The 21,384-nt window shown below is 46.6% G+C and overlaps 2 protein-coding genes across 3 annotated transcripts in view; one reads left to right on the top strand and one right to left on the bottom strand.

Annotated features, from left to right (window-relative positions):
- Positions 1–13,350, bottom strand: part of LOC125449120 (zinc finger protein 850-like) — a 34,945-nt gene extending 21,595 nt beyond the window's left edge. The window contains exons 1-2 of the mRNA XM_048524778.2: positions 13,269–13,350; positions 10,407–12,014 (exon numbers count right to left, since the gene is read on the bottom strand). Of these exons, the coding sequence (XP_048380735.1) occupies positions 10,407–11,770 (1,364 nt within the window). The 5' untranslated portion in view covers positions 11,771–12,014; positions 13,269–13,350. The remainder of the gene's footprint in view (positions 1–10,406; positions 12,015–13,268) is intronic.
- On the top strand, positions 780–2,514 carry LOC125449117 (zinc finger protein 664-like). 2 transcript variants are annotated; one of them, XM_059641859.1, is made up of 3 exons: positions 780–944; positions 1,320–1,955; positions 2,040–2,514. In XM_059641859.1, exons 2-3 carry the CDS (start codon positions 1,668–1,670, stop codon positions 2,256–2,258), a joined length of 507 nt encoding a protein of 168 aa, XP_059497842.1. In that variant the 5' UTR covers positions 780–944; positions 1,320–1,667; the 3' UTR covers positions 2,259–2,514. The 2 variants fall into 2 exon arrangements, with proteins under 2 accessions (XP_059497842.1, XP_048380732.2); XM_048524775.2 differs by having other exon boundaries at positions 1,320–2,514.
- Positions 13,351–21,384: the final 8,034 nt, after the last annotated feature.

The raw sequence follows: 21,384 nt of genomic DNA on the forward strand, positions 1-21,384 counted from the left end.
GGGGACCGGTCGGGCCTGCGGGACAGGAAGAAGCGGAGGGCCTTTAGGCCATCTGTATGGGGAATGCAGGTGAATAGGGACTGGATGTCCATAGCCAGAATCACAGACAGTGTTGCAAAAGTGGCCTCACCAATTCAACTGCAACATGACCACCCAACTTGTATATGCAGTGCACTGACAAATAAAGGAAAGCACACCAAACGCATTCTTCACTGTCCTATTTACCTGTGACTCCACTTTCAAGGAACTGTGAACTATTCCAGGGTCTCTTTTTACAGCAACACTCCTCAGGACCCTACCATTAAGTGCATAAGTCCCTCCCTGAATTTCACTTCCAAAATGCAATAATTAGCTAAATTAAATTCCAAGTACTGTGCGTCTGAATGGGGATCCCCTGCTCCCAACCATCCTCCCGCCCTGCACTTTTCATGCACATCGTGGTATTCCAGTATTCCTTTGGGACTCCAACTCCCACAATCCCTAAAGAGGGCAACACATCCTGAAACTGCGCATGTTCGCAGTGAAGGCGGGGCTTCGGATCACGTGCGCGGTGAACCGGGTGTGGGCACGTTCCGCGCTGTGATTTGCCGGCAAACGAGGGCAACCTCTTTTTTTCAGAGATAATGGGAACTGCAGATGCTGGAGATTCCAAGATGATAAAATGTGAGGCTGGATGAACACAGCAGGCCAAGCAGCATCTCAGATGCTGCTTGGCCTGCTGTGTTCATCCAGCCTCACATTTTATCAACCTCTTTTTTTATTGGTCGATCCGCGGCGTCAAAGTGTCACCGCGCACACGTGGGCCCAGGTTCCACACTCAAATCGTCATAATGCCGAGAATTGACCAATGAGAAAGAAGAGAGGACCGGAAGCATTCTCCCAGCCTGAACCATGCCGCAGAACTGTGAGCAAAATCCTCAACCCCGAGCAGCTAGCGTGACGGGGTAGGTGTATAAATGTTTATTTTTTGTATATTTTATTAATAAAGTATATTTTTTAACTAAAAAAGTGAGCAAAATCTTCTCTTTTATCTTCCTTTTCGTTTGCCTTTTTTCCGTTGTGTTAAATTATTGACATGTAGCAATTGAAGGGAAGCAAGTGAACTCAGGATGGGTGCACAGTCTCAAGAAGTAGTGAGTATGGATCTATTTGGAGAGTGGGGAGGGTGTATATTAGCGACAGCAGAGTGAACATCATAGGAGAAAGCGTGGGATGAAGGTTTACAGATTTGGGGGAACATCGAGGAAAAAGCTATCCCAGAGAAAATAGAATTGTGTGTTCTCAAAGTCTAATTTGGTATTTGTTCTTTTTTTTTACAGGATGCTAGAAGATAAATGCTTTCAGACAGAAATCACAAAACAAACTTCATGTGCAGATAGTGACTAAATTAACCAAGATTTGAATAACCATTGAGGGATAAATGCCCATTTGTTCTGTCTGCAGCAAAGGTTTTAAATATTAATTTGACTGAGACATATCCTACCACTCCCGAGTAACAGTCTTCCAATGAACTGACTCTGGCAAAAAAAAACTTTAACATGTGACACAGCCTGAAAAACCATTACACCATTCACAGCAGGGAGACACCAATACCTGTGCTCTGTGCTCTGTGTGGGTAAGGCTTCAGCTGATCGTTGAACACTCAGAGACACAACAACACCCATAACATGGAGAAACCATGGAAGTGTGACGACTGTGGGAAGGGATTCCATTCACTGTCAACACTGGAATTTCATCGACGTGGTCACAGCAGGGAGAGGCCGTTGACCTGCTCGGAATGTGGGAAGGAATTCCCTGATTCATCTGCCCTACAAAAACATCAGCGTACTGCCACTGGAGAGAGACCGTTTGCCTGTTCCGAGTGTGGGAAGAAATTCAGGGAATATTTCACCTTGTTGAGACACCAGCGAGCTCACACTGGGGAGAACCCATCCGCCTGCTCAGAGTGTGGGAAGGTATTCACTCAGTTGTCGGGTTTGCGTGCACACCAGCGAGTTCACACTGGGGAGAGACCATTTAGCTGCTCTGATTGTGGAAAGGAATTCACTCAGTCATCACACCTGAGGAAGCATGAGCAAATTCACACTGGGGAGAGACCATTCAAGTGCTCCAACTGTGGGAAACGATTCAGACAGTCATCTGCCCTACATGTACACCAGCGAGTGCATACTGGGGAGAAGCCATTTATCTGTTCTGAGTGTGGGAAACAATTCACTCAGTCATCACATCTGCAGAAACACAAGCAACTTCACAAGTGAATACCACCTTCTCAAGGAGGACAATTCGGAATGGGAAGTAAATTCTGACACAGACATTGATGCTATATCCCATGAACAGATGTAAAAATGAGAGCAAATCACATCCAAGGCTGAGCCATGTTCATTTGGACAGTGGGTTTCTTTCTGCTGCACTGGCCGCTCTCACCACTTTGCCTCCAGTAAGGCTGATGCTTTTCGAGCCTGGGACTGCACGTAACTACTTTAACGATCCCCAAAAGTTGACAAACGATATTTATCCTGGACAGGTAATAGTTTTGTTTATCCCCCACCCCCCCCCACCCACCCACCATAAAATCTGACTGAAACACATGAGTCTGCAACACAGGCCAAGCCAATCGACTCAGTTGAGCTCTGACAGAGTTTAGGCTCCACATGTGTCTTCGCCCCCTCCCCTTTTCATCTTCCCCATCAGCAGATCCTTGTGTACCATTCTCCCTCATGAATGTGCCCAGCTGCTACCCTGCTACTTCTCAGAGATGGAGGCTGAGTGCTTGGAAGATTTGACAAAGTTGTGGTCGATATGTAGGTGCATAAATTCCCTCACCTTCAGTCCCTGCCTTTCATTCTATCTTTGCACAGAAGCCAGAGTCTTTTGTGAGATTCTCTCTCACTCTTTTTGTTTTTTGTTTTTATTTTGTTTGTCATCAGTTTCATAAGATATTAGAAGAGGGAGATTTATAATCGAAACATTACACTTGATCTGATGGAGTCCCCAGTTTATCATAAACAGAATGGCATCAGATTTTGAACATAGATGGAAAAAGTCCCATTCACAGTGGAGATGAAGTGTGCACATGTTGTGTGTGTGTGAGAGAGAGAAGGCTTCGGCCAGTCATTGGACCTCAAACCACGTATGCACTCACGCTGGGGAGAAACTGTGGAAGCATGGGGATATTGGGAGAAACTCATTTCCCCATCTGAGCTGGAAGCTCATCAACACAGTCACTCCAGTAATAGGCCATTCACCTGCTGAGTAAGTGGGAAGGGATTCACTCAGTCATCTAACCTGCTGCAACATACCACTCAGTCACACTGAGGAGAGACTGTTTCAATGCCTGACCTGCAGGAACTGCTGTAAAAAGTACAGGGCGCTGTTGTGCCATCATGTTTTCATACTATGGACAGATCTTTTGAATATCCAGACTGTGGAAAATGCTACATAACATCTAGAGGCCTGGAGTCCCACCCATGGATGAGAGACCTTTTAAATGCTCAAACTGTGGCAATTGCTTTAAAATGTCTGTGGACATGTTGTCTTATCAGCTTGCTCACATTTATGAAAGACTTTTTAAATTCCCAGACTGTGTGAAATGACCAGGACCTGACGTTCAATCTGAGGAGAGACCATTCAGTGACTCACTCTATAGGACTCGGTTCAGGCAGTTATCTGACCTCGTAGAGCACCAGCAGGTTCACACTGGGAAGGAACTGTTCACTTGTGCCGAGTGTGGGAGGTGATTCACTCAGTCATCCAACCTGAGATACCATCAAGCTCACGCTGCGCAGAGGATTTTAAATGCCCAGACTTTAGGAAGTGCTACACACTCTCCTGAGAACTGACTTATCATCAATGTGTTCACACTGGGGAGCCAACCTTTAAATGTGAGAATATCAATTCAAGTTTCTGGGACCTGTTTATTACCAATGTGTTCACATTGGGTGGCGACCTTCCAAACATCTAGTTTGTGGGAAGCGCTATTGAAGTTCTGTGGAACTAACGTCCCATCAACATGCTCACATGATGGGAGACCTTTCAGGTGCTTTCGCTGTGGGACTGGGTTCAGGCGAGCAACTCCATTTTCAGGACACTAGTGAGTTCACACTGGGAAGAAACCATTCACTTGTGCTGTGTTTTTAAAAAAAACAGTCAGCTCGTTCATCCACCCTGCTGAGACAGCAGAGAGATCACACATCTCAGCAGTGATTAGACTTTGCTTTCAGTTTTTGAATGTAATTAACAGCAAAGTTTTAATTTTCAGGATAAAAGTCAAATAAATCTGCTTTATGTCAAACACAGTGTAGCAGGTCATTGTGATACTGTGATTACAAATTAAGGCCTTTTATAGGTTTCTCCCTCTCCTGCATCTACCCCTTGAACAGCAATTCAGCATCCATCAGGCCATACATCCACTGAGCCTCTCCTATCCCAGCCCTGACTTTCCCTCCTGTCATGCCCTGTTAGAACTCATGTCCATCAGATCCACCTCTTTGTCTCTTGACTCTACTCCCATAAAATGACTGACCATCCGATTGCCCCGTGTTCCTTGTATTGATAATTCTCCCTCTCTGGGCCTGTCGCTTCACCTATTAATCCACCATCATCCCACGCTATAAAAAGAAACCCTTTGCACCACCATCCTTGTAATGATGGCTGTTTGGCACAACATGACTGCACTGACTCTCTGAGCACTTTTCCTTATCAGGGAGGCGAAGGCCTAGGGTATCATCGCTGGACTTTTAATCCAGAGACCACAGCAACGTTCCGGGGACCTGTGTTTGAATCCTGCCACGCCAGATGGTGAAATTTGAATTGAATAAAATATCTGGAATTAAGAGTCTAATGATGACCATGAATCCATCGTCTATTGTTGGGAAAACCCATCTGGTTCACTAATGTCCTTTAGGGAAGGAAACTGCCATCCTTACCTGGTCTGGCCCACATATGACCCCAGACTGACAGCAATGTGATTGACTCTGAACTGCCCTCTGGGCAATAAATGCTGCCTAGCCAGCAAAGCCCTCAACCTGTTAATGATTAAAGAAATTGTTTCTATTGAATTAATTATCATTGCCATCCGCAGTGTTTCACTCAAACGTTTGTGACATCTGTGATGTGGCTTCCTGTCAAAGATCACAGCAATAGGTCTGAGGAGGAAAAGATGCCACAGGAGGGTTTTTCTTTTCTTTTGTCCATCATTTCAGTTTATATTCTACAAGGAGAGGTCATAATGAATTCCCAGCTTTCACCTCATGAAACGTCTCCAGATGGTTTTTCAAACACTGCAGCACCAAGACACATTCGTGAAGGTAAGAAACATCTCAGCTAAAGAGTGTGGACCTCAGGAACTGTCCTAAAGAAGAAGGCATGGATTTCCTGTTCCAGTGAAACAGCAATGGTTATTGGCACAGAGCAAGCAGCTTATTTCTCTTCCACCACAACACATCTGATGGAAATTTCCATATAGATTCGTAAACACAAAGATCAAATGAGAGCAGAGGCAGTCGGACCGGTTCTGAAAAGTTGGAGCAGTTTTCCTGGTGGTGGTAGGGATTCAGATTTTCAAAGCCTTTCCCATTTGGAAAGTAGTCTCTGCCTCATTTCTTCCCACCAAAGCACATGACCTCACAGTCACGCATATTGTATTCCATCTGCCACTTCTTTGTCCATTCATCAGGCCTATCCAAGTCCTTCTGCAGCTTCTTGCTTCCTCAACACTATCTGTCTCTCCAGCCATCTTCATGTCATTTGAAAACCTTGCTACAATGCCCTCAGTTCCCCTGTCAAGTTCATTATTGTATATTGTGTAAAGCTGTGGCGCCAACACTGACCACTGCAGAACTCCACCAGACACCAACTGCCGTACTGAAAAAGATTCCCTCAGACCCAGACTTCTGCCAATCGTCCAATCCTTTGTTCATGCCAATACCTTGCCCCTGACACCATGAGATTTTATATTCTTTAGCACCGTGGACCGCTTAAATACTCTCCTATTCAGTGTGAGACTAAAATTCAGCCCTTCTTATTTTTGGAGAACAATCTCACACGATCAGAGACAGTCTGTTGACCTGATGACGAAGAAGTTGTTCTCAGTCTGAAATCAGCAAGCTTGGTTCACATCCAGTTTTTACACAGGACCACGTGTCACAGAGACAAACAGCACAGCAATCACCCTTTGTTGGCATGGATGAGGATTGGAACAAAGTTTCCCAAACCAGGCTAGTCTCATTTGTCTGCGTTTGGCCTGTAACGCTGGCTAAGATCAGGAAAGATGAGGAACGTAATAAATCCGGCTCAAATCTGCGAGGGGACAACCAATAGGTTTCAAATCCATCACCTACACTTGGCCATGACTACAGGACGCACAACATTGTCAATACAGCAGTCCTCCCTGGACTGACCTATCCCCTCCCTACCTTCCCACCCCTTTACTGGCTCCATTCCCGCCTCTTTGACCTGTCTGTCTCCTCTCCACCTATCTTCTCCTCTATCCATCTTCGATCCGCCTCCCCCTCTCTCCCTATTTATTTCAGAACCCCTTCCACTCCCCCTTTTCTGAAGAAGTGTCTAGGCCCGAGATATCAGCCTTCCTGCTCCTCTTTTGCTGCTTGGCCTGCTGTGTTCATCCAGCTCTACGATGACAAAGTGTGGGGCTGCATGAACACATCAGGCCAACAGCTCTGCACCTTGTTATCGCAGTTCCAGGCTGAAGCCCGTTCGACAAGTTCCGCATTGTGACGTCTGACGTTGAGGGGCGGGCTTTTCCCAGACGCAGCCAGTAAGAATCGCTGACTTCGTCGGCGCTGCCCCCAGGTTCCAGGCTGCAGTCCAGGCACGCGGAGCCCCGCCCCAAATCCATTAATTTCCCCTCTCTCCGGATCCAGGTCAGGCAGTGGGGGAGGGGAGGGCGCTTTGCAAAATCGCTTCCCTTCGTTTCCTTCCTCTCCCTGAACGACTGGGGGCGGGGGAGAACAGTTTAGAAAACCCTCTTCCATTTTCCGAGTTAACAAAGTGTGGAGCTGGATGAACACAGCAGGCCAAGCAGCATCTTAAGATTCTTCAGCATCTGCAGTTCCTATTATCTCTTCCACTTTCCGCCAGGTTACCCAATAGCACAGAGTTTGTATATTTTCTTTCGAAAGAAGGAGCAGACCAAGAGCTGCAAGAGTCTTACAATGAATCAGAAGGTGAATATGAGATAACACAGTGTGGAGCTGCAGATCTTCGGAAAGGGTCCCAACCCGAAACGTTAACTTTCCCCCTCTTCTGACGCTGCCTGGCCTGTACCTCCACTTCCACACTGTTATCTCAGATCGCCAGCATCCACAGTTCTTGCTATTCTCTGAAGGTGAATATGATCCGAACCTCACTGTTTGCGTGTTTCAGGTTTGTCTGTGGGGAAAGATATAGAACATGTGGAAATGAAGAGGGGAAGAGCATAGAGGACTTTGAAAACAAGAATAGGAATTTTAAAGAGAATAGGAACTGCAGATGCTGGAGATCTGAGATAACGAGGTGGAAAGCTGGATGAACACTTTTCAGGCTTAGACCCTTCTTCAGACCCTTCCCATTTTCTGAAGAAGGGTCTCGGCCTGAAACGTCAGCCTTCCTGCTTGTCTGATGCTTGGCCTGCTGGGTTCATCCAGCTCTACACCTTGTTACCTGGGAATTTAAAAATTGAGATGTCGCTGAGCAGGAGGCCTTAAATTTCTCTGTATGTTTATTAATGCAATGTGGGCAGTGCTGCTTGGGTCAGCATGAGACTAGCCATCTCAGATGCTTTGTGGAAGTTGGTGCCATGTACCAGGTCTGCCATCATTGACTACGCAGTACAGAGGTGTGTGGGCAAGTCAGAGTTGCTGGAGTTGCAATGGAGTCTTGGAGTTGCAATGTGTTATTGAATTGAATAATTTATTTTTACGTGTATTCAGTTAAAAATACAGTGAAATGTGTGTGCCTTCGCTGTGCATACATGGCACCATTTACATTAACTTAAAATAAAATAAGAATAAAAAGGATAACTTGAGAGTCCAAGTTTTCCCTCCGTCACCGCAGTTCCGCCCCGGGCCTTCCAGCCCTCGCCATACCTCTGCCAGAGTCCATCTCTGGGCTGCCTAACTGGCCCAATCTCACCACCATCTCACCAGCCAATCTTGATCTGCTGCTATTGCTCCTGCCCATGTTCAATCCGCAGTCACTGCAGGACACATCGCTCACGTGTAGCTCACGCCATGTGGTTCCTGGTCGTGGTTCAGCTCCTTCCTTATTCCTTCAGTAGGTAGTTGAAAGAGGTAGGGGGTGTAGAATTATGATAGAGGGAGAGAAAAGGGAGCCAAAAAAGGAAGGACAAGGAAAGAAAGTAAAACAGCAGTGCCCAGCAGAATGGAGTTCCGAATGAAGCAACTTACCCTGCTACCATTTGGAGCACCTAGTTTTAAATAGCCTTGGGGTCACTCTTGCAGCCAAACTCTTTTCTGTTGTCTTGTCTGTGCTGGAGAGAGACCATGCAGTGTCCACTGGCAGGATTGATACCTTCCATGACCGTTGGGCACTGCAGAGCATAGACTCTGGGGATAACTTCATGGTTTAGTTGGAAAAGTTCCTGTTACTTTTGTTAGGTATTTGTTGCAGATTTTGGCTTTTTTGAATTTGACTGAAACACATTTGGGGAATTTAGAGGGGTAAGAATTCTCCAGAGAAACGGGAATAGTTTGTTTTTAACATGTATCCGAGACTGATAGTGAGACTGATACTGAGAATTCCTTTTGCAAGATGTTGAATGAGATCTCAATTTGGATGGCATTCATTGGTAGATGGGAATCTCAAAGCAAACATCAAGTCAAGATCTGACAGGGTCATGAGATTCAGCAGTACCTGAATACCATCAGCCTTTGAACGTGGATAGAAATTTTTTTCTCTGCTCTGTCTGTGGGAAAAGGTTTCAAACATTCGTGTACCTGCAAAAGCTCAATGCTGAGAGAGAGTATTCCAATGAACTGACACTTGGGAAAAACAGTTACAACATCCCACAATTCACATGATCTGTGTGGATAAGGCTTTAACCAGTCATCCAATCTGGTGAGACAGAGAACATTGACATCATAGAGAAATGTGCAAATTGGGAGTTACACAAAGAACTGAGCCTTGAAACACAGCCAGACTCACGCTGTGAGGTGAGGAGTTACACTTTATTCATCCAGTGATGAAGAGGGAACAGTGATATGTGTCCAATAACAAGTTGGATTTATCATGACGCCTTTTAAATATTGGATTGTTCCAAGATAATCAGGAGTGTTACAAAGTTGTAGAACAAGATATTAGGGCAGAAAACAAGTTTTGATCTCTTTTGGTCAAAGAGGTAGATTTTTAACACGCATCCTAAAGGAGGAAAATGAAGTTGAGGGGCAGAAAGCGTTAGCAAGGAATGTCCATAGCTTCTGGCTTGTCAGCTGAAAGCATGCTGGACCGATTTAAAATCAGGGCTGTCTGTGACCCAAAATTAGACAGGAGCAGAGATCATGCAGCATTGCGAATGGGGCAGGGGGAAGATAGTTAGAAGCTCATCTTGGAGTAAAATACCATGCCCTGCTTGTGTAGAAACTCAGATGGTTGCCTAGGGGGAGAGGGATGGAGTTGGAAGCGAGGAAGTGGAGATCATGATGGAACTGAAGGCCATGGTACTGGTCTTCCTTAGTATTTGATTGGAGGAAATTTCTGTTCATCAAGTTCTGATGTCCAAAACATGGGGACAGTATGCGAGATGGAGGGAACCTGGCAGTCATGATGTTCACATCCAGCTGCTCCTCTAATCCTTTCAGGAGGTAGGACATGACGGTCTGGGAGATTTTCTTAAAGTCTTAGCTGTGTTCTGGAGATGTAAAGTCCCTCTCTATTGCTCCCTTTTTCTCCTACGTTCATCTCTCCCTCTCCCTCTCTCATTAGTTTTTTACAACAGTCTGGTAGCTTTCATGGTCACCTTCTTTTCCCAATGGCCCCACATGACCAGATTCATTCCGATCAATTTCATAACTTTCCTTTTGCGTTTTTGTGGATTCTCTCAAAGAGGAGAGAAACTGGAGCAGGTTTCAAAGAAAGAGAAAATTGGAGGGAGTTTGTCCGATGGGCTAGTGGTGGGTGAGGAAGAAGTACAGGCAGCTGATCAGATTTATCACTAAGATTGAGACAGTCAATGATAGAGAAGAAGAGAGGGAGAACCCTTCAAAGTGAAGTCTAAAGAACGTTAAAAAATTTAGGCAGACTCTGTACTGAACACAAAACTAATTTATCTGACTATTTTGCCAAATATTGGTACTTGTGACTGAGCTAAACATCAGCAGAAATTGACCTTGATGAACACAGCTCCATTCTAGTTGTGGTTAACAGCAAAATACAGCCCCTGCTGCAGTCACTTGTGAAGTCGCTGGTGCCGAAGCAGGTGAGCTGACTGAGTGAATCTCTTCTCACACACTGAGCAGGTAAATGGCCTCTCCCCATTGTGAACTCGCTGATGTATCAGCAGGTTGGATTTGGTTGTGAATCCCTTCCCACAATCAGAGCAGGGGAATGGTCTTTCTCCAGTGTGAATTCGCTTGTGTACACTGAGGTCAGATGATCGCCTGAACCCAGTCCCACACCGAGAGCACTTGAATGGTCTATCGTCAGTGTGAATACGTTGATGACGCATCAGATCTCCAGAACTTTTAAAGCATTTCCCACAAACTGGACATTTAAAAGGTCTCTCGTCAGTGTGGACATGTTGATGGGACAACAGAGCCTTGGAACTTTTATAGCACTGCCCACATTCTGGGCATTTGAAAGGTCTGTCCTCGGTGTGTACCCGCTGGTGTGCCATGAGATGAGATGACTGAGTGAATCCCTTCCCACACACTGAGCAGGTGAATGGCCTTTCTCCAGTGTGAACTCGCTGGTGCGTCATGAGGTAAAATGACCGAGAGAATCCCTTCCCACACTCAGTACAAGTGAATGGCCTTTCCCCAGTATGCATTCGCTGGTGTACACGGAGATCAGATGACCATCTGAACCCAGTCCCACAGTGACAGCACCTGAATGGTCTCTCTTCAGAGTGAACACGTTGATGGGACATCAGCTCGGTGGAACCGATATAGCCCTTCCCACAGTCTGAGCATTTGAAAGGCCTCTCCTCAGTATGAACCCGCTGGTGTTTCAGCAGGCTGGATGTCCGTGTAAATCCCTTCCCACACTCTGTGCAGGTGAATGGCCTCTCCCCAGTGTGAACTCTCTGGTGTGCACGGAGATCATATGGTCGGCTGAACCCAGTGTCACAGTGAGGGCACTTGAATTGTCTCTCCTCAGTATGAACACTTTGATGACGTATCAGTTCCCCAGAACTTTTAAAACACTTCCCACAAACTGAACATTTAAAGGGTCTCTCGTCAGTGTGAACACGTAGGTGGGACATCAGTTCGCTGGAACGTTTGTAGCAGTTCCCACAATCTTGGCATTTAAAAGGGTCAGTGTGAACGCGCTGGTGCATCAGCAGCATGGATGATTGAGTGAATCCCTTCCCACATATGGAACAGATAAATGGCCATTTCTCACTGTGACCACGTTGGTGAATTTCCGGATCAGAAATGTAACTGATTGCCTCCATGCAGTCCCCACTTTTCCACAGTTTCTCCCCAAAATGACTGCACTTGTGTTTCAACAGGCTAGATGACTGTCTGAATCCTTGTCCACACACAGAACTCATGTACGGTTTCTCTCTACTGTGAACAAGGCTTTCTTCTTCCATGTTCAATATCCGAGGATTTTCAGGTTTGATAAATTGGGCGACTCCAACAGATCCTGGTGTGATACTGTTCTGAAGATCAGTCACAACAAACCTGAATTGTTCATACGGTTTATCTCTCTGCAGATGCAACCAGGCACTCCCCAGCACTTTTCATTTCTGTTACAGTTTTCCAAATCTGCAGAGGAGTTTTCTTTAATCGTCATAGGATGTTCGCATTGGATTCCAAACTTCAAATCTTCTCCTTCTGTGAAATGGATTAAAAATAGAAAAAAGGAGTGATTAGGAAAGATACCACAAAAACAAAGGCAGATTGTGTGAAATTTGAGCTGAATGATTCTAAAACTTCATCCATTCTTTTGTTAGCTCAAAACTTAACTACACTCAGGCACTCTCAGCCACCTTCCACATCCCATTTCCCTATAACCTACATATTCTTTTACCACGACCTGCGTAGAATTTTGTTCATAAGGAATGACAGATCTAAAGTACTTATTTAATATTTCAGCTGTGACTCATTTTTTTGGTCACAATGAGCCCTATTCTAGATTTACCTTGCCATTACATTTTGAATACCTAAATCAGACGTTTAGAGCTTCCCAATGTGTTGACCACCAGTCTTTTTTCTAAGCCCCTTTTTACTGGTCTTATTTGTTTTTTCATCTTTCCTCTGAACCTTCTGTATTCTGCCTGGTTCTAAATGATATTTTCTTTCTAATATCAATTGTAGATGTAATTTTCCTCCTTCACCTTCATTTCATAAGAACAAGAGTTACAAAAGCAGAAGCAGGCATTCAGCCCTTCAAGTCTCCTCCATTATTCAGAGATCCTGGTTTATCTGATAATCCTCAGTTTCACTCACATTCCTCAATCTCCATTACTGATTAAAAATCTGATTAATTGATCACTGTGCCTTAAACGTTCTCCACTCACATTTGGCCCACTTCATTGCCAGGCACCAGCCCTAGCATTGTCTCCTTTCTTTTTGAGAGTGAACAGGCATTGCTGTTTAAAAGCTTCCTGAACACACTCATGTAACTCTTGCCCGGCACAGTCCTTTACATAACGGTATTCTAGTCAAAAAGCAAAATATTGTGGATGCTAAAAAGCTGAAACAAATACAGAGAATGCTGGAGAAATTCACCTCATTAGAACACGTGGAAATATATTTGTGTTTTGAGTACACTTTACTGATTGCTATTCTCGCGTCACACCCATCATCACAAAACAAATAGACACCAGTGGCGAGATGTTTACCCACAACGCCCCACGGTGAAGAATGACCCCTATCCAGGACAGGGGAGAACGGTACGCAGGCGCAGTTCGCCCCAACCGTATCCCGAGCATGCGCAATGACCGTGATGACAATGGGAGGAGAAGCTTCGTTTCACTCATCTGCAAAGGGTGAGGGTGCGGGAACACGGAGGGACCACTGGAGCCGGCAGGGGAACGAAGATAGTTTATAAACACTTAATAAATGCTTCGAACCCCGATTAATTACCTGCAATTTGCCTATTTGTGTTCTTCGGCCCATTACCCGTGAACAGCTGTGGATTACCTGCAACCATCTTGGATACAATGGGATTAGGGCGCATGCGGGTACATTTGGCATCGTCCCGGAGTAGGCGGGGCTTTAGGTGTTCTATTTTACCTAACCGGGTCCTAGTGCCTCTTAATCAAATACCCGAGCATGGGGCCACGTATATATTCACTGTGACAGAACAGTCAGCTGCCCAACATTTGGTGACATTTCAGTTCCATTCTCCTGCCTTTGGCCGGTGCACTATGGAGTCCGTAGGGAACTCGGAGTACTTTCCTTCTGTTAAAACTAATTTGTGGGATTGGAATGGACAGCGTGTTTGCAAAGGGTCACTGTGACTGAACTTTAGATATGCGAGCGTGGGTAAGCCAATTGGCCATGAAGCCTGCTCCGCCATTCAACAAGATCGTGGCTCATCTGATTGTGGTTTAATTTCATTTTTCTGCCAGTTTTTGCTTCTCCTCTGTCATTATTTCTGTGCCTGGTTGTCTCTGGAGAGGAAGTATGCGGTGACCAGCAGCAGACTTGATACCTAAACAAACAGTGGACACCTCTGAGTACATAGTGTCTTAGAGAAACTGAGGAATACTGTCTGATTTCGTTAGAAAAGTTCCCATTTTACATTCCCTTTCTTGGATTTTGTTGCTTTATATTTATATGTAGGCCAGACCAGATCAGAGTTAACAAAGTTTCCCAGACCCAATGACAAAAAAGAGTTGATTTCTGGTCCCTTATCCTGTTTCTGAAATGATAATAAATGAATTGTTACAGTTGATTTTAAAGTGATTATTTTAGTTTGTTTGGATGACGTATTGGGTGAACAAAAACGTAAGGAAGGAGTCCCTTCAGGTAGCTATACAGAGGCTACACCTCTTACATTGAATGCATGTATAAAACCGATGGAACAAAAACCAGAAGTTGTTAGGAAAGCTCAGCAGGCCTGGCAGCATTTGTGAAGAAAAAAATCAGAGTTAACGTCTCGGGGCTGGTGACCCTTCCTCAGAAAGCCCATGGACTGGTCTCAGCAGCAAATATTGTCCCCCCAGTGCTTTCTTTCATCCCAATGATGTCAGAGTCTTATGATTGTTCTGTCTGGGTGACAGGTTCCTATCCCTGATGAATACGAGTGAACCAAGCAGTGATTTAATGACAATTTGGCAGCTTTAATGGTCACTATTCCCTACTGCCAGTCCCACAAGTTAACTGATCTATTCACCTTGATTTCACAAGATGCCTTTGTTTTGTGCATTATTTTACACTCTGTCATTTTTTGTTTGAGATCAATTCCACAGTGTTTTGGAATTTGAAGATATGCAGTCGAGATATATACTAAACACTGTGCCAGGATCAGACAGAGTTGCTTAATTTAATGTAAGCTGAAAATTATTGGATTTTTGAGTATGGAAGGCGGATGTACCAGTCACAGTGAAGAGAAACTGTGCACAGGTTCTGACCTCAGGGCAATGAAAAAAATGCTTCATGTCACCTCGAATCCCTGACAAAACAAGGTCAAAGCTTCCAATTTCTACCATATTGTCTCTTAGCCTCCTCTTTCTTCAGAAAACTGTTTGAGCTGTTCAGATTTTGCTGCTGATTATTATCTCTGTTCCTGAAAGATTTTTGACTGAATCTTTATTTTCCTGTTCCTTGTGAGAGTTGCCAGCAGCAGTAACAATTCCTAATCTGCGAGGGATTTTGGTTGGATTATTTGTATTTACAAATTCATTCCCACGCTCAAAAATGCTGTGAAGTTGATGTAAAATAGAAAAGGTCTGAGTAAGAACCCACAAAAAGAAAAAGGCAGCATGCAAAACTGAACTGAATGAACCTGATGATTTGTGGGGCCACCATTTGGAAAATGTGACCATGATCACAGATAATAAAATGTGAGGCTGGATGAACACAGCAGGCCAAGCAGCATCTCAGGAGCACAAAAGCTGACGTTTCGGGCCTAGACCCTTCATCAGAGATGAAACAGCAGCAATGTCAGTCCCTCTTGGCCATGGGAAATGGTGTTGAGGCTGGAAAAGAAACAAGGAAACAAAAGATGTGCCTAGAGCCCAGTGTGCAGCTGACCGAGAAACAAATTGAAACAATAAATGAAGACAAAATAAGGGGCAGAGATCAGAGTCTGAAATTATTGGTCTCACTGGTGAGTGCAGAAACCTGTAAAGCCTGAGACTCTATTTCAGCTAACACAAACATGACAGGCCAAGTGGCCTCGGGCTGTGTTGTGACTTCCTGAAACTTTTATTCTGAGATTTGGAATTCAATTCTGACGATGTTAATACCCTCTTAAATTGGACTGGAATTTAAAATTCTGGAGAAATGTCAAATAAATCAGCTTTTCTTCAACACGTCTCTGCAGATTGTTGAATTTCTCCGCTGAGGGTTTAATATCACCTGGAGCTCAGAAAGGTCAACCTTGGGGGAGGATTGTACAGCAGCAACAGTACTTCAGCCTGGACACGTCGTTCAAGGTCAAATTGTGGGGAACAAATGGCACTTTGATGTTTCTTGTCTCTCTGACAGCAAAGGCCAGTGTCAGATAATCCTGCAGTGTGTAAGAAATGTGTTCCTGCTCCTGTCTTCCATAGCTTAGAGCTCCTGGACACAGTGCAGAATCTTGTTTACAACTGGATTTAGAGTCAGGAAGAACAATGGTGAATTCTGGAAATATGCTTCAAATCAGAGATTAGTGTAAAACTGTGATCTGTTCCTGGCTGGAAGCGAACCTACAGGTTTAATTTCCCCTGCACTGGTAAAGTCAAAACAGTGTTTGCTAAACCTGCTACATGGGGATCAAAAGCATGTGAGCAGTAGAAGCAGAGGTATGAGCAGCCTGTCTCAATCTCTGCTGAAACCACACAGCATGACCTAGGTAGAAGTGAGAGAAGGCTCTCGGGTATAACGTATACTTCACCAAGATGTGGACCTGGGGAAAGTTGACAAAATATGAGCTTTTGTTTTTCAATTCTCACACGGAACAAACATTGGTCAGGAAGGGGTTTAGTAGGGGGTTAGTACTGGCAGTGGGAAGTGTTTTTCGTGAAGGAGTCTTTTATCATGTTCTAATGATGTGTAGCCTACTGTGACTGCCTCTAGGACGTCTATTTCATTCCCACTTGGATATCATTGCACAGCTTGCTCACTTTTAATTCACTTGTCCTATCCAGACATTACTGACAAAAAAAAAATCATTCATGCTGTGGACATTTTCACCTGACAGTGCTGCTGAATGGCCTCCCTCTCTGCACTGGCACGATAACCCTATGTTGCAAACAGAACAGCTGCTCCTGTCTCTCCACACAAATGAAGTCCCAAATCCCTGATGACATTCCTGTAATTCCTGTCTCAAATAGCTTAATGTTTTTCTGCAAAGGTACGGTCCATATCTAATCTCTTTTCTATAGGGATAGAACTGAAAAGGAGGAAGATGATGTTTCACATATTTCAAACCAAAGTTTGACTCCACTGGCAGCTCTGTCAACATTTGTCATCTCCCTTTTGAGAAAGGAAATTGAGGTACTGCAAGATGTGTCAGACAGATTCACAATGATATTATCAGAACTGAGAGCATGTAACCTTCAGGAAAGACTGGGGAGCATTACTCTAGAAAAGAGAAGACTGAAGGGTGAGCAGGTGGGAGTCCATAAAATGATGAAAGGATTCAATAATCCAATAGGCATTTCAAGAGAAAACTCTTAACCCAGTGAGAGGGTGAGGTGAATGGCAGGAATATATTTAATGGGAAACTGCATATAGACATGAGGGAGAAAAGAAGGATCTGCTGATGGGGGAGATGAAGACAGGAGGGTGGAAGATCATGTGGAGTATAAATACTGATACAGTCCATTTGAGGTGATAGGCCTGGCCCTGTAGACTATCCACTCAATGGAACAAAGATATGTATTTAGTATTAATTAGAGTGACAGGAGGTTTATTTTATCCTATACTGTCAATGATATGACTTTCATCAGATTTTGTCAATCATTTCCAAGAGAATCCAGTCCCATGATCAAAGAGCATCAGCCTCACTGGAAGCAAAGTGGTGAGAGAGACCAGTCCAGCAGGAAGAAACCCTCTGACCCTCCACTTCACCCACTGTCCAAATGAACATGGCTCAGTCTTGGATGTGATTGTCCCCCATTTTTAAATAATTTCATGGGTACAGTATCAGTGTCTAGGTCAGCATTTACTGCCCATCCCGAATTGTCCTACTTGAGAAGGTGCTGGCGAGTTGCCTACCGGGACTGCAGTCCTTATGGTGCGGGATCTCCCATAATGCTGTTAGAAGGGAGTTCCAGGATTTTGACCCAGTGACAGTGAAGGAACAGCCAATATATTTCCAACTGAGGATAGTGTGCGACATAGAGGGGAGTTTCAGGTGGTGATGGTCTCATGTAATTGCTGCCCTTGTTTCTCTGGATGGTAGAGGTTAAGAGTTTGGAAGGAGCTGTCTAACAGCACAGATGTTGCTGATTTAAAGCAGATCAAACTCACGTATTCACTTGTGAATTCGCTCATTGTTCCACCTGTTTGATGACTCAGTGAATCCTTTCTCACAGTTGAAACAGTTGGCCTCTCCCCAGTAGGAATTCGCTGGTGCATCTGCAGACTGGATAACTGAGTGAATACCTTTCCACAGTCCAAGCAGGCAGATGGGCTCTCCTCAGTGTGAACTCACTGGTGTCTTAAAAGGGTGAAATCCTCAGAAATTACTCCTCCCATCCTCGGAGCAAGTGAATGGTCTCTCTCCAGTGGCAGCATGCTGGTCTTTGCAAGGGCAGATGAGTCAGGGAATTCTTTCCCACATTCCAAGCAAGTTAGCGAGTTTTGAGAAGATTTGTAGCTCAGGTTGAAGTTCTGGATGTGAGTTTGCTCGCTGAGCTGGAAGGTTCGTTTTCAGACGTTTCATCACCTTTTTTTTTATTGGAAAAAATATACTTTATTCATAGAATGTACAAAAAATAAAACATTTATACACCTACCCAGTCATGCAAGCCACTCCGGGTTACCCAGGGGGTACGTACACCAACTAAAGGGAAAAAAAAACAAAACAGAGAAAAAAAAAACAAAGCAAAGAAACCGCCCCGGCGGTCGTCACCCCGCACAGTCCCAGTTGGCCCCCTGACCAGTTGGGGAAGGCGCCAGCTGGGCCCAGTTACCAGATAGGATTCTTTTCCCTTTTCTGGACGAGGGGGCTCATACGGTGGTCTTTCCCCACCGCGCCTTGGCGGCGGCTGCCCCAAGCTTTAGCGCGTCCCTCAGCACGTAGCCCTGGACCTTGGAGTGCGCCAGTCTGCAACACTCGGTCGGGGGCAGTTCTTTCAGCTGGCAGACCAGCAAGTTGCGGGCAGACCAAAGAGCGTCTTTCACCGCATTGATGGTCCTCCAGGCGCAGTTGACGTTGGTCTCGGTGTGCGTCCCCGGAAACAGCCCGTAGAGCACGGAGTCCCGCGTCACGGAGCTGCTCGGGACGAACCTCGACAAATACCACTGCATCCCCCTCCAGACCTCCTGCGCATAGGCACACTCCAGAAGGAGGTGATCAACAGTCTCGTCCCCCCCGCAGCCACCCCGAGGGCAGCGTGCGGTGGTGCAGAGATTCCGGGCATGCATAAAGGATCTCACTGGCAGAGCCCCTCTCACCGCCAGCCAAGCAATGTCCTTGTGCTTGTTTGAAAGTTCTGGCGATGAGGCATTCTGCCAAACGACTTTGGCAGTCTGCATGGGGAACCACACGACGGGATCCACCCTCTCCTTTTCCCGAAGGGTCTCGAGGATACTACGTGCTGACCACTGCCTGACGGCCTTGTGGTCAAAGGTGTTTCCTTTCAAAAATTTCTCCACGAAGGACAGGTGGTACGGAACGGTCCAACTACTCGGAGCGTTCCGCGGCAACGAGGCCAGGCCCATCCTTCGCAACACCGGGGACAGGTAGAACCTCAGTAAGTAGTGACACTTGGTGTTTGCGTACTGAGGATCTACGCACAGCTTGATGCAGCCACACACAAAGGTAGCCGTCAGGGCGAGGGTGGCGTTCGGTACGCCCTTTCCCCCATTTCCCAGGTCTTTGTACATGGTATCTCTGCGGACCCGGTCCATCCTCGACCCCCAAATGAAGTGGAAGATGGCCCGGGTGACCGCAGCGGCGCAGGTCCAGGTAATAGGCCAGGCCTGCGCCACATACAACAGTACCGAAAGCCCCTCGCACCTGACAACCAGGTTCTTACCTGCGATGGAGGGACCGGAGCGTCCACCTGCCCAGCTTCTGCTTAAATTTGGAGATACGCTCCTCCCAAGTCTTAGTGCATGCCCCAGCTCCACCAAACCAAACACCCAGCACCTTCAGGTAGTCTGTCCTGACGGTGAAGGGGATGAAGGAGCGGTCGTCCCAGTTCCTGAAGAACATGACCTCGCTCTTACCCCTATTGACTTTGGCACCCGAGGCCAGTTCAAACTGGCCGCAGATGTCCAACAGCCTACTCACCGACCGACGATCGGTGCAGAAGACGGCGACATCGTCCATGTACAGGGAGGTCTTGACCTGAAGGCCTCCGCTGCCTGGGATAGTCACGCCCTTCAGGCTCACGTCCTTCCTGATGGAGGCGGCGAAGGGCTCCACACAGCACACGAACAAGGCAGGAGAGAGCGGGCAGCCCTGCCTGACTCCAGATCTAACAGGAAAACTGTCTGATTCCCACCCGTTGATCGAGACTGCGCTAACGATGTTGGCGTAGAGCAGCCGGATCCAATTGCGGATACCATCCCCGAACCCCAATTTGGAGAGGACGTCCCTCATGTAAGCATGAGAGACCCTGTCGAAGGCCTTCTCCTGGTCCAGGCTGACGAGGCAGGTGTCCACCCACCTGTCCTGTACGTAGGCGATTGTATTCCTGATGAGCGCGAGGCTCTCAGCGATCTTCCTGCCCGGCACAGCACAGGTTTGGTCAGGGTGAATCACCGACTCCAGGACAGACCTGACCCGGTTGGCAATGACCTTGGCCAGGATTTTGTAGTCCACGTTCAAAAGTGAAATGGGACGCCAATTCTTAATTTCTTCCCTCTCCCCCTTCCTCTTGTAAATGAGGGTGATGATGCCCTTCCTCATGGACTTGCACATTTCCCCTGCCCGAAGCGCACTATCGTACACCTCCAGCAGGTCCTGGCCGACCAGGCCCCACAGAGCAGAATACAGCTCGACCGGTAAGCCATCACTTCCGGGAGTCCTATTCCTCTGCAAGGACTTGAGGGCTCTGGCCAGCTCGTCCAGGGATATCGGCCGGTCCAGCCACTCCCTCGTGCCGTCATCTAAGACCTCCGTGATAGACGACAGGAACGACGCGGAGGCCGTGCTGTCCGTGGGCTTCGTGTCGTACAGTCCGGCATAGAAGGATCTGCTGATCCTCAAAACGTCAGGCCGAGACGACGTCACCGAGCCGTCGTCCTCCTTCAGCCGGCTAAGCACAGAGCTCTCTTTGTGCACCTTCTGAAAGAAGAAACGCGAGCACGTCTCGTCCTGCTCCACGGAGCGGACCCTGGACCGGAAGATTATCCTGGAGGCCTCCGCGGCGAAGAGCGAGGCTTGCTGGCCCCTCACCTCGCGGAGGTCCTCCGTGACATCGACCCCCATCAACTGCAGAAGGAGCAGGTTCTGCACCCTTTTCTGGAGTCGCGACAGCTTTCCCCGCCTCTCTCTTGCCTTCTGAACACCCTTGAGGACAAAGAACCTCTTGATGTTCTCCTTCACCGTCTCCCACCAGTCGCCTGGAGACTCAAAGAGGGGTTTCACGGTCCTCCAACCGGTGTACTCCCTCTTAAGCTCCTCGACGTTCTCTGGGGTCAACAGTTGTGTTGAGCTTCCACGTCCCCTTGCCGGCCGGCTGGTCGTCCTGTAAGTGACAGTCGGCCAACAGGAGGCAGTGGTCAGAGAAGAACACCGGCTCGACACCAGTGGATCTGACCGAGAACGTCCGTGACACAAACAGGAAGTCTATCCTTGAGCGGATAGACCCGTCTGGCCGCGACCAGGTGTACCTCCGCTGCGCTCTGTCTGCAGGGGTGCTGAAGACGT

The sequence above is a fragment of the Stegostoma tigrinum genome, chromosome 43 (genome assembly GCF_030684315.1).
Source record: "Stegostoma tigrinum isolate sSteTig4 chromosome 43, sSteTig4.hap1, whole genome shotgun sequence".
In the NCBI taxonomy this organism is placed as follows: domain Eukaryota; kingdom Metazoa; phylum Chordata; class Chondrichthyes; order Orectolobiformes; family Stegostomatidae; genus Stegostoma; species Stegostoma tigrinum.